A 13,717-nucleotide genomic window follows, 5' to 3' on the forward strand; every position below is an offset into this window, starting at 1 on the left:
ATAATTATCTATCTATATATATCTATTTATCTATTATTACTAATCATGTATATGTAATATATATAATTCTTAATCTTTTCTTTGTTTTTCTTTTTCCTTTTTTATTTATATATTTCTCTTTTTCTTTGATTATTTATTTTTCTTTTCTCTTGTTTTTTTTTTTGTTTTTACTTAAAATTTTTATATATTTGCAGTTTTATGATAATTATAATTAAATAATTCTAAATTAAATTGAATTGTGTTCACTGTTCTGTTTTTTCACTTAGATTTAGTGTTTATCCAATTCCAACAATTAATTCAAGGGTATACTAGTGTATGAATTTTTAAATATATATATATTTATGTGTGTTTGTGGTGTTTGTGTGTGTTTTTATACAGTTATAAAGTTATCGTTGATATCAATTTAAAAAAAAACGGAAATATTTAATTAATTTATATATTTGAATGAACTTAGTTGTCTATGAAGATAAATGATCTTCTTAAATTCAAGCCAAAAAAAGAAAAAAAAACAAGATTCCACTTTTTTTTTTTTTTTTTTTTTTTTTGAATGTTTTTTTAAAAAAACCAAAAAATCAATCCATCATGAAGAATCTTCTGTAATAAGGTGTTAAATTCATTGTTTATTGTCAGAATCTTATCATGTTGATTCTAGAGTTTATTGGTTTACTTTTTTTGAAATTACATAGATAATGTTTGCCATTGTGACATAATAATTGTTTTTATTTAAGTCATTTTGATTTTTTTATTTTAAATTCTATTTTTTTTTTTTTATCAAAATCTTTTTTTTATTTTTATAATCGATTATTAAATGTTCATTTTATCTTTTATATATAAATAAGATATAATATATATATGCTGAGATATCACAGTTTTTTTAGAAATTATTATAAAAATAGTTTTATAATTATATCACCGAATGGTTTGAATAGCTCCAATAACTTCAAGAATCATTATTACCTTGATAGAAATATTAGATATTTTAGTGTTGTTAAAAATAATAATAGTAGTAGTAACAGTTATCTAGATAATAATAATAAGGATGAACGTTTGGAATCAAATGAAATACTAAAGATAAGAGATGAAATCAAAAAATATAATGATTCCTATTATAATAAATCACAATCGTTGATCTCTGACTATCAGTATGACATGCTGTTCAAGAGGTTGGCTACACTAGAATCACAATTCCACCAGAGATTCCCGCATTCCAAGATGTTGGGTCAATCGCCACTCAACACAGTTGGAGCACCACTGCCACAGTCACAATCATCAAAGTCAAAGGTAGAGCACAGCGTTAGAATGCTAAGTCTTAACAATGCCTACAGCATAGAGGAGTTACAAACATTCGAAAGACGTATAGTTGCCGATTGTCTTCATGAGTCAAGAGGAGGTGGTGATGGTGATGGTGATCATCAAATTACTTTTACACTGGAGAGGAAACACGATGGTATTGCACTCAGTGCTATCTATGAGGATGGTAAACTAGTGCGTCTGGTAACTAGAGGTGATGGTATTATCGGTGAAGATGTCACAGAGTGTGGCAATATCTTTATAAACACTGGATTGCCTAGAGAGTTGTTACCAGGAAGCAGTGGCGGTAGCAGTAATAATAGTCCATATAAAAAGGGAACATTTGAAGTCAGAGGTGAAGTTGTACTCTCGAAACAACAGCTATTGGAAATCAACAGTAGTAGAGCTAAAGCCAATCTTCCATTGTACAAAAACACACGTAATACCGTCTCGGGTATACTCCGCGCTGGCAGAACAATTGGCGAGTTTGATAAGGACTTGATAAAGTTTGACTTTTTCGCCTATCAGATGGTGAGTGGAGAAGAATCACCTACGACAACAGCTATTACTAGTCAATCGGAGAGTCTTGCCGAACTGAAACGACTTGGATTCAAATGTGGTGATATTGTTGCTATCAGATCGTTGGCGTTGGTCGACCGTTATATCGATCAATTGGAGATGGAACGACCAAGCTATAAATGGGATATCGATGGTATCGTTATCAAAGTCGATAGCTTGGAGTTGCAGCGTCGCCTCGGCGAGACCGAGAGAGCACCGCGTTGGGCAGTCGCCTACAAATTCGGTGCCAGTCAATACTTAACAACTTTGAATGAGATCGTCTTGCAGGTCGGCCGCTCCGGTAAGATAACACCGGTTGCAATTGTCGATCCAGTCGACGTCCATGGTGTAACGGTGTCGCGAGCGACACTCAACAATATTCAATTTGTCAAGCGAATGAATCTTCGGCTTGGCGATAGAGTCGTCATTGAAAGAGCGGGAGATGTCATACCATACCTAACTAGATACATCGATGAGAACAACGCCGATGGTGATCAAGTCGACAACAGAGAGGAAATGGATGATACTACGCTAGCACGATTGTTCAATCCTCAGTGTAACGACGGTAAAATACGTTGTCCCTGTGAGAAAAAGTTGGAGTTGTTTACAGCCGACGATAGTGCTGACCATTTTTGTATGGGGAGTGAATGTACTCTACAATTACAAGGTCAAATCTTGTGGTTTGTTAGCAAAGATGGAATGGCAATGACAGGTATCGGTCCATCGCAAGTAGAGGCACTGATGGCTGCAGGACTGATAAGTGATGCAGGTGATCTCTATTCACTAAAAGACAAACGTGATCAAATGTTACAGATACCAGGTTTCAATAAGAAGAGGGTCGATAATATCCTTGAAGCAATCGAAACCAGCAAGCAACGTCCTTTCGAATCGGTTTTGTGTGCACTCGGTATACCTGGCTTTGGCAAATCTCGATGCAAAACATTGGCGAAATCTTTTAAAACGTTCGATCAGCTATCCAACACATCTCTCGAGGACATCACAAACAGAGTACAACTTGGAGATTTAACGACCTATCAGCTGTACAGTTTCTTCCATCCATATGACAAAGCACAACAACTTGGAATCGATTCGTTAGTCAACAAACTTAAATCCAATGGTATTGGTGTTGAAATGAACAAACAAAAATCTTTGAAATCTAAATCAACAAAAGCAGCTCAACAATCTCAACAACCATCAACACCAACATCTAAACCACAAAATAAATCATTACTTGAAATGGTTGCTGGTAAAAAAGTGGTGGTAAGTGGAACGTTTTCCATTGGATCAAGAGATGAAGTTGTAACGATTCTCGAGCAAAACGGAGCGAAATCACAGAGTAAAGTTAGTTCCGCTACAGACTATTTAATTGTTAGTCAAAAACCATCGTCATCTAAAGTCAAACAAGCCGAATCTCTCAACATTCCAATTCTTTCAGAACAAGAATTACAATGGTAATATATTTAAGTATAAATATCCAAAATTTTGTTGTTTGTTATTTAATAAATCAGATCGATCGGACACTTTTTTTTTTTAAAAAATATTTATTTTTGAAACCAGGACATGATTGTTAAAAATTAAAAAACCACACCAATATTCAGACATTCTAATCGAATTTGTTTCCAAAAAATTGGTAGATGCACTATCAAAAAAAAAGGTGATCTGTCGCAGTTAACAGTGACTTGAATCAGCTTTTTTTGGCAACATCACGTCTGGTGAACCAGTCCCAAGTAGATTATTCATATATTAGATGAACTAGATGATTTTCATTTGATTGTTGTTTATTTTAAACTATTGTAAAATCCAGTTTTTGAGGTCAGCATCGACCAATTTTGTTGTTTTTCATTTTTGGTAGTCGAGTTTTTTATTTTTTAACAAAAAAAAATCGGTTTTTTTATTTTTTGGTGTCAACTTTTGCAAAAGATATACCTTCAAATCTACAGATTTTTGTTTGATTGTTATCGATAACATATAACTAGATTCATGAACTACGGTGAAGCCATGTTTTACTATTTTTAGAAAAGAACTGATTAATTTTTTTAATTTTTTGATGGGTGTAACGATTAGCACCACAAAAGTTTCACATTTGCTGATTTTTTTTTTATTTCCAAAAATATCTTTTATGCAAATTTCAAACTCCGATGCTACCACCTTTTTTTTTATTCAATGATCAACTTGAAATTTAATATTAACTCCGATAGAAATTGATTGATGATGCAATAATGGATTAAATTGATTTTTTATTTATTTATTTATTTTAATATCAAACTGTAACCTTTGAATTCATGTTCAATTCAACAAATCAAAGGAGTTTGCATGTAATATCTTTCTCATTCTTTCTCAAATCCTTCTTAAATTTAAAAATAGAGATAAAAGATGACCTCTTTTAAAATACACATTATTTTTTTATTGTTTTTTTATTTGTTTTAGTCAATTCCCAAACAGTTATAAAAAGTCAAGTCAATAATATAAACGGACATGAATATGTTCTAGTTGAATACAATGCAAATTGGAATGATTCCTATTCATTCGCATTAAATGAAGGATAGTAAGTATTATTTATTTTTAGAATCATTATTAATTTTTACTAAAAAAATAAATCAGCTATTTAGCTACTATTACCACAAGTAGTGAAAATGATTTTATTGAGAGTTTTTTAGGTGACTACCCAAACTACCCATGGATAGGAGCAAACTCTTATAGTTCTGCTGATTTTTCTGTTTATTCTTGGAAAAATGGACCGGAATCGGGATTGCCAATGTACGATAGAAAGATTTCCAAATGTTTTGGATATTGTAAATTCTATACATTGGAGCCAAATGCAAATAATCAACGTGTTATCTATATTTGGCATGATAAGAGATGGGATGACTATGATAATATCATCGATCATACCTATTCTTTAATCATGGAGAAAGGAGGAGAGAAAGATCCAGTGCTCATTCCAACCGATATGGCACCAAGCAATATAACAATTGTTAATATCGATCCTACTCAATTCAATGTTGCTCTGATAACTGTTACCTTCACCAACAGTTCTTTAGGTAGACCAGATTTCAATTGTACCATTCAATCATTTACTACTACATCAGTAACTTGCCAAACACCATACACAGTCGGAGAGTACGATGTTTTGATAACCGATCAAACTAATAGTTTCTCTTCTAAAAGATATCATCCAAATTGTAACTATATTATTTTTAATTATCTTCAATCTAATATTAATTATTTTTATTATTTTAGTACCATTGATTACTTCATTAATACCAAATTTTGTAAAAGATTCATTGGTTACTATTAATGGACAAAATTTTGGAGAAACAATTGATCTTGTAGATAGAATTTCAATTTCAAATTTGAATGTTACTTGTATTCCAATAAAAATGTTAGTTAGTGATAGATCTGTTATTTGTAGATTGAATGATACTATTATTCCAGATTTGACTGTTGGAAATAGTAGTATTCAATATTCAATGGTTACAATAGTGATCGGAGGTATTAAGATATCTGAAGTTACAAGAATTCCAACATGTAAGTAATATTTCTTTATTTTATTTTAAAAAATTCTTTTCAACAAAAAATTTTAATTTTTTTTTAGATAATAAATATTCAAATAGTTTAATCATGGTAACTGGATCAACAATAGCATCCTTTATCAATTACTTCCAAGCTGAAGGTTTCCCATCATACCCATATGCTCCTGTAAATACATCGTCAATTGATCTTCTTAGAGTTCTTTTATATCAGCTATTATATTACCCATCAAATCATCTTTCCAGTAAGTAAATTATTATTCTATTTTTTAACTTTGACTCATTAATAATTTATTTTTTTTCAACAAAAAGATGGATATTTCTTTATATCTGGACCATACACCAATAGTTTAGTTATCGATAGTAATGGTTTAAATAAAGATATTATAACTGGAATTGCAAACATTGATAGCAATATTTATGATACAATGAGTGATTGTAAGTTAAATATATTTTATTTCTTTATAATATTTATTAATATTATTTTTAATTTAGTATCTACTACTATAGCTTTGGATCCTTACAGTTCTACACTATCTGTAACTGGATATAAATACCTATATGTAGAGTTTGACTTGTCTGTTGGTCCACCAGTATTCATGAGCGCAAACGATTTTATTTTCCCAACCTCTGGAGGTTATTTTGAAATTGGTGTAGATAACATGGTCTTACCAAGCAGTAATTACACTCTATTATCTGGTGGTTTACAAGTAGATTGTAGTTTAATTCCGAAAATAGAAAAATCTTTAATGGGTATTCTTTTACTTTCCGGAACTGGCCAAAAGAGAAATTTAACACTCTATGTTAATGGTCAGTCAACTGGATCAACTCCTTTAAATACTTTGGCATTTAAACCACCTGTTATCAACAACGTTCAACAAGAGAGATTCAACACCACCGGTGGTTTCATAACCGTTTTGGGTGAACAATTTGGAAATGACATTAATAAGATTATTGTAAATGTTGGAGATTCTAATCCATTATCAAAGGCACTTATAACACCACACCAATCTATGATTATATATTATAATTTCGGACCTCAACCTCACAATATTTCAATCAATGTTGATGGACAACCATCTAATGAAATACAATTTATACCAAGATTTATAAGTATGTATTTTAAAAAATAAAAAGAACCAACATTTTTATTAATTTGCTATTATTTTTTATTTTTACTTAGAAATATTAAATGCTACATCAATTGATAAAGACATAGGAGGAGTTGTAACGATTAAAGGAAATGGTTTTGCCAATCCAGTAAATGTTACGATTGGAGGTGTGAATTGCACAAGTTTAGATTTAATAGACAGTCAAACAATAACATGTTTCTTTGATGGAAGTGCTCCATCTCCACAATTAAAAGCAGGTTTACCAGTTAAAGTTGATTGTGGATTTGCTTATGATACAGAATCAATATTCTTTTATATTGATAATTCGGCATGTGGAACAAAACCATATTGTTCTGGAAATGGAGTTTGTATCAATGGCAATTGTAATTGTACTTCTGGATATGGTGGTGCAATCTGTGATAAAACGGTTACAATTGACAACACAACAAAACCTGAAATTGGAAACAATACTGGATCGATCGGACAATTCTCTGTATTCTTTACACATATCAGAGAGATTGATGAGATTGGTAGTGATGTTGCAATCTATCCAATCACACTTGTTCAATGGAATACAACCGTCAACACAACAACCGTTACAACTGCGATTGGATCAATCAACAATCTCACCGATTTCACAATCAATGTAACATCCATTATATTCTTGGAACAAACAACTCTTTGGTTTGCAGGCCAGTCACTTACAATGGAAAAGAATAGTTTTAAATATCAAATAGAACTTTCCAACTATCAATTCCAGAATCAATTGAATTCACTTCAATTGATCTATGAAATTCAATCACCAAAAGAACAGAGTTGCTCAGAATCATCAAATAGCTATAACGATGCCAATAAGCTTTCGTGGATTGAAATTAAACTTGGAAACAAAGTATTCTTGACCAAATTTTCCAATCGAATGTATATTGATAACCGTACAGTCGAGAGTAATACAATTCTTCTTTCAACATCAGACAGCATATTCTCACAACCATACTACAAAGACAAATCAGGTGATGACAAGAATCAGCTGGTTGTTGCAATGGTAATACCAAAGTTTTCTGAAGCTATTATAGATCCAAACTTCTCAGTGCTGGTTGACAAATCAGCTGATAAAGGTGGATGCTCCAGTAGTTCATCTCTTTGGTGGATATCATTGATAGTTGTAGGTGTTTTAAGTATTGGAGGTGTAGCAGCTGCAATAGTAATTCATAAAAGAAGAGCCGCTTTCTTAAAAAAGAGAACCAGTATATCAATGAGTGCAAAGATGAAATCTAAAAAATAATGTAAAAGAATTAATATCATTAATAAAGAATTATTCATTTTAAGCTGTAAATAAAATTGCAAATTTTTAATTTAATTTGTTTTGATATAAGTTTGTACCATATAAAATCTTGTGTTTTGAAAAACCTAAAAAGAAATTCATACACCTTCACCACCATAGCCAAGATCAAAGATCAAAAAGGGCCAGACACTCTCTTCAAACTCTTCTCTAGATGTCTACCGTTCTCAAAGATCGACCTCACCTTACCATTCTTATTCTCAGGATTTCCACCGATCAAGATCACATAGCACCACCTCTTCAAAATACTCAACACCTATATACCTATCAGAAAACGGATCATACTGAAATTCACAGGGAACTCAGGAGAATCCTTTACTTATTAGGATTTTTTCCTTTGGTAGTTTGGGTTTTTTATCAGAAAAAACAAATTAAAATTTTAATATCAAAAACATCGAATCAGGTTAGCTCAGCTGGCAGAGCGTAGGTCTCATAATCCTAAGGTCGTGAGTTCAATCCTCACACTTGATATTTCGTATTTTACAGCCTTAATGCGCGCATTTTAATAATTTTTAAACAAAAGTTGCTATTAATTCTACAAAAATCACTGGAAGATATAGCCTCTTTAATTTCATCTACTTCACCACACATCACCCTACTTACAGAAACTAATCACGTCACAATCACCTCACTCAACTCATATTTCAACAAAAATAATAATAATAATAAGATAATAACTACTTCAAACGGTCAAGGAACTGGGGTTGCAATCATCTCTCATTCCAAGCATATCAATCTATACCCCTCTCTCATCGATCCTAATGGAAGATTCATTCTGTGTACTATAAGAATATTCAACAATAGCTTCAATCTCCTACATATATATGCTCCAGCAAGCAAACCAGAGCAAAGATTGTTTGCTGATCAACTCTTCAACAACACTTCTCTTTGGTTACCAAACCATATAGACATTTGCACTGGCGACTTTAATTGTATACCAGGAGACAGCTCACCACTATCAACAATATTAGATTTCCTCAGCGATGATCATGATCTTATTGATCTAGATAGTACAAACAACAGCAGCACTTGGAAACGTGGCGATACAGAAAAGAGATTAGATAGAATATATTGCAAATTTACAATAGAAACATCCAACTTCCAACTACACCCTAGAGCACTATCTGACCACTCACCAATCACAACAAACATAAAAATCACACCACCACAACTATCACAAACACAGTGGAGACTCGATAAGGAAACTTCACTAGAACCAGAAGTACAATCACTTATTAATAACATTATCACCACCAACAACATCAACAACATAGAAGACTGGATAAAAGTCAAATCATTAATCATAGAATGCTACATAAACTATCAAAAGAAAAGGAAAAGAATAAAAAGAAATGCGATAATCAACTTACTGAAAACAATAGACTCCAACCTCCCCAACAACATCATACAATCAGCAAAATTAGATCTTATCAAGTTACAAACAGAAGAAAGGAATCTAAGAGATTCAATTCGCAAGGTCAACCAGCAACTAAACGGTGAAATCCCTTCTCGATTATTAACCGCTAAACTAGCTCAATCCAAAAAAGATACCAACATCGTCGGTTTAAGATTAAATGAAACCACGGTTACATCTAATCTCGATGATATGGTGAACATCATGGAGAAGTACTACACATCGTTATTCAGAAATGTTCCAGATGATCCAACCATACACAATAGACTACTTAACGAATGGAAATGTGAAATAACCGATGATAGCATTGCCAGAGAATTCACAACCGAAGAGATCACAGAAACTATTAATTCATCCAACCCATGGAAATCACCTGGCCCAGATGGCTTAGGACTATGGTTCTACCGAGCCCACTGCGATGTCATTGCCCCTATACTCACCAAACTTTACAACCAATCACTCAACTCAGGCAATCCACTACCAAGCGAATTCAAAGTAGGCACCATCACAACTATTTACAAGAAAGGTGATATATTCGATCCAGCCAATAGAAGACCAATAACACTACTCAACAACGACTACAAAGTTATCACCAAAGCAATCAACAATCGAATGAAAACCTTGGTAGACCTAATCATCAACGACAACCAAACTGGCTTTGTACACAAGAGATATATCATGGACAACATCATCACGATGAATGAAATAATAGAATACTGCAAACTCAGAGGATTAAGTGGCTTAATAACATTATTCGACTTCAACAAAGCCTTCGACAGCATCTCTCACGGCGCTATTAGAAGAACACTACAACACATTAAAATAGACAACAAAATAATCAACCTAATAATGAACCTTCTCACAGGTTCTACCGCCAGAGTAATTGTCAACGGATTTTTAACTAACCCTATTACTATCAACAGAGGAGTTAAACAAGGAGATCCACTATCACCAACGTTATTTGTTCTAGTCATCGAATGTTTGGCCAGAGCCATACTCAATTCCAAAGCAATCGGTCTTCCACTAAACGATTTCAACACAATGGTTAAATTATTACAATTCGCAGATGACAGTAGCACATTTTCAGCAAATTATAAAGATCTGAAACTAAAATTAAGAATCTTTAACCTGTTCTGCCAAGCCACATCATCCAAAATCAATCCCACCAAGTGTTGTATCATCCAAATAGGTCCACCTTGCAGCGACCATCTTCACCACCCCCCGATCATAGGCGACACAAGAATACCAAAGTCAATTGTCAACGAAAGATATCTCGGTCTTTTCTTTAACTCCGAAGGATTACATCATTCACTTTCATCAATAGTCAGCGAAGTTAAATCATCACTGATCAAATGGAAGAAGTTTGGCACAACCCTAAGGACTAAAATGTCAATACTCAAGTCATACACACTATCAAAACTCTCTTACCACATGTACCTTGACAAATTCACAGAATCAGATATCAAATCACTCAACAAAATAATCACTTGGTTCCTATGGTCATCCAATCTCAGACCTTTCGAAGATGCAAAATCATTTAAGAATACAATGACACTCTCCAGAGCAGTACATCATTGGAAAAATGGTGGCATATCATTGTGGGATATGAAACTACGAAATGACGCTCAACACATTTGGATACTAAATAGAGTAATTGCAAATCAAGATGTCTATTCCCCATACTACCAAAGCTGGCGTAACCAAATTAGACATAACAAGATAACCTCACCTACACTCAAACATTCCATCCTTCTTTGGCAACACTTTAGACCAATTATGAAATTACCTCCACATCAAATGAAACCAATATTGCGTAATGACGAACCACTACCACTTAAACTCATATACCACAACCTTATCAACCATCACCACAAACCAGTACTTACATCAGGTCAATTCCAACTATCTCTTCCCCCCACCAAAATAGACTTTACATCAACCCGAAACATCTTCTACTACATTAACTCAATCAAACACCACAGAGGTAGAAACACAGTATTCAGATTCTTCTCAAGATCACTTCCTGGTATGGCATACATCAAACAAGACAGTTGTAAACTATGTTCAGCAAATGACTTTGACCCACACACACATTATTTCTTTAATTGTCGAGTCATCCTAAACAAATTCAACCTCAAACACATCACACAACATCTACAAATTGCCAACTACGAAGACGAATGGTCACTGGAAAAATCTACTACTCACTTCTACCTCTGCGATGAATCATCAGACCTAACAGCGATCATCTACCACAACATTTGGAAACATGTCAGTTCAATTCTATTCAGTCAAGATGACAAAATACTCGATTTCTCCAACCAATCTATTATATCCGACTTCGATATCCACAGAAACATTCTAAAATTAATAAACAACACTCCAACACCAGCCAACTAATCAAGTAAATGAAATTAACTCTCTTCCCAACCTGCCAACTAATTAATTAAATCAACCAACAACTAAAAAGAAAAAAAATAGACTACGAAAAAAACTTGATGGTAAATCCATCCTTTTAATACAACTTTTAATAAAACATGTATACCACTTTAGTTATTATAAAAAAAAAAAAAACAAAAGTTGCTATTAACACATAAATTGGATTTTTAGTTTTTTTCGTATACAATTAGTAACTGTATACTACTATTTATAATTATTATATTTTCATATTTATATCAACTATTTAGCAATAACTATTAATAATACAACATATTATTGCAATAATATAAGATTTAATATAAATTTAAACTAATTATTACATATTCATCTAATCACCATCAAATCTTATTTTATTCTATAATATATATTTATATACATTTAAATAACAATAAGAACAATCAATTAGTAAAATGAGTACTCTATTCGAGTTCTATAAAAAGAATCTAAAGCTTAGCAACAATGCGACCTTCATGCAACTCATACAACTAGAGAGCATTCATGTACGTCTATACTTTCCTAAATCAAATTACGTCAGTAACAAGATTTTAGAAAAACTATATGATCTCTTCATTATGAGCACTGTATCAGATCCCGAGGGTCGTAGGACAAGCAAAGGAATTGTATTTAACGGAAGGATTGACAGATCACGTCTCAATGATCTACATGTTTACTGTAGTGAGAACCTTTCGATAAATAAACCTAGAAAGATTGTTGCCTATTTCCCTTCTTTCAACTTTCTAAAAGTATCAGCAATAACAACATCAGACAGCTCTAAAGCAATTAAAGAGGATGAATTCAAGAAGATATACAAGAAGAATCATGCTCTTTTTTCACATGTCTCCTCTCTGCTACCCACCAAAGACAATACCACTAAACTATACAAAGCATCTACATGGGTACTCTACGAGAAAGATGTCATCATTTCTGACGCTGACTACAAAGACGAAGAATCGGGTTATACTTCAACTCTAACCAAATACGTAGAACCTACACAAAGAACTTCTTCTACAACTACAACAACAACTTCAACCGATAAGAAGAGAAATAAGAAGAAGAATGACACTACAACAGTTAGACAAAGAGAAGTTAAAGATTCAGAAGATACAAATCAAAACAAGAGAACTCAGGCTCCAGCAGGTAATACGCAGACACATGTGAGAATACCCTTAGCCCCAATTGGACAACCTTAAGCTACTTCTATGGAACTGCAGGGGCGCAGTTCTACAAAAATCACTGGAAGATATAGCCTCTTTAATTTCATCTACTTCACCACACATCACCCTACTTACAGAAACTAATCACGTCACAATCACCTCACTCAACTCATATTTCAACAAAAATAATAATAATAATAAGATAATAACTACTTCAAACGGTCAAGGAACTGGGGTTGCAATCATCTCTCATTCCAAGCATATCAATCTATACCCCTCTCTCATCGATCCTAATGGAAGATTCATTCTGTGTACTATAAGAATATTCAACAATAGCTTCAATCTCCTACATATATATGCTCCAGCAAGCAAACCAGAGCAAAGATTGTTTGCTGATCAACTCTTCAACAACACTTCTCTTTGGTTACCAAACCATATAGACATTTGCACTGGCGACTTTAATTGTATACCAGGAGACAGCTCACCACTATCAACAATATTAGATTTCCTCAGCGATGATCATGATCTTATTGATCTAGATAGTACAAACAACAGCAGCACTTGGAAACGTGGCGATACAGAAAAGAGATTAGATAGAATATATTGCAAATTTACAATAGAAACATCCAACTTCCAACTACACCCTAGAGCACTATCTGACCACTCACCAATCACAACAAACATAAAAATCACACCACCACAACTATCACAAACACAGTGGAGACTCGATAAGGAAACTTCACTAGAACCAGAAGTACAATCACTTATTAATAACATTATCACCACCAACAACATCAACAACATAGAAGACTGGATAAAAGTCAAATCATTAATCATAGAATGCTACATAAACTATCAAAAGAAAAGGAAAAGAATAAAAA

The 13,717-nt window shown here is 33.0% G+C and overlaps 3 protein-coding genes and 1 non-coding gene across 4 annotated transcripts; all 4 read left to right on the top strand.

Annotated features, from left to right (window-relative positions):
• Positions 1-45: 45 nt before the first annotated feature.
• On the top strand, positions 46-7,772 carry PPL_00660 (BRCT domain-containing protein; the record flags this gene model as incomplete). Its single annotated transcript, XM_020571684.1, has 9 exons — positions 46-53; positions 897-3,299; positions 4,301-4,393; positions 4,450-5,030; positions 5,089-5,376; positions 5,444-5,623; positions 5,691-5,816; positions 5,874-6,491; positions 6,562-7,772. 9 exons carry the CDS (start codon positions 46-48, stop codon positions 7,770-7,772), a joined length of 5,508 nt encoding a protein of 1,835 aa, XP_020438958.1.
• A 211-nt stretch (positions 7,773-7,983) lies between these two features.
• PPL_00661 (Pol) lies at positions 7,984-11,643 on the top strand (the record flags this gene model as incomplete). Its single annotated transcript, XM_020571685.1, has 2 exons — positions 7,984-8,252; positions 8,316-11,643. 2 exons carry the CDS (start codon positions 7,984-7,986, stop codon positions 11,641-11,643), a joined length of 3,597 nt encoding a protein of 1,198 aa, XP_020438959.1.
• PPL_00662 lies at positions 8,228-8,300 on the top strand. The gene has a single exon. It is a non-coding gene; the product is annotated as a tRNA-Met (tRNA).
• A 449-nt stretch (positions 11,644-12,092) lies between the features above and the next one.
• On the top strand, positions 12,093-13,687 carry PPL_00663 (uncharacterized protein; the record flags this gene model as incomplete). Its single annotated transcript, XM_020571686.1, is given in 3 exon segments — positions 12,093-12,819; positions 12,974-13,656; positions 13,676-13,687. 3 exon segments carry the CDS (start codon positions 12,093-12,095, stop codon positions 13,685-13,687), a joined length of 1,422 nt encoding a protein of 473 aa, XP_020438960.1.
• Between the last annotated feature and the right edge of the window lie 30 nt (positions 13,688-13,717).

This window comes from Heterostelium album, assembly GCF_000004825.1.
Source record: "Heterostelium album PN500 unplaced genomic scaffold PPL_scaffold1, whole genome shotgun sequence".
Taxonomy (NCBI): Eukaryota; Evosea; class Eumycetozoa; order Acytosteliales; family Acytosteliaceae; genus Heterostelium; species Heterostelium album.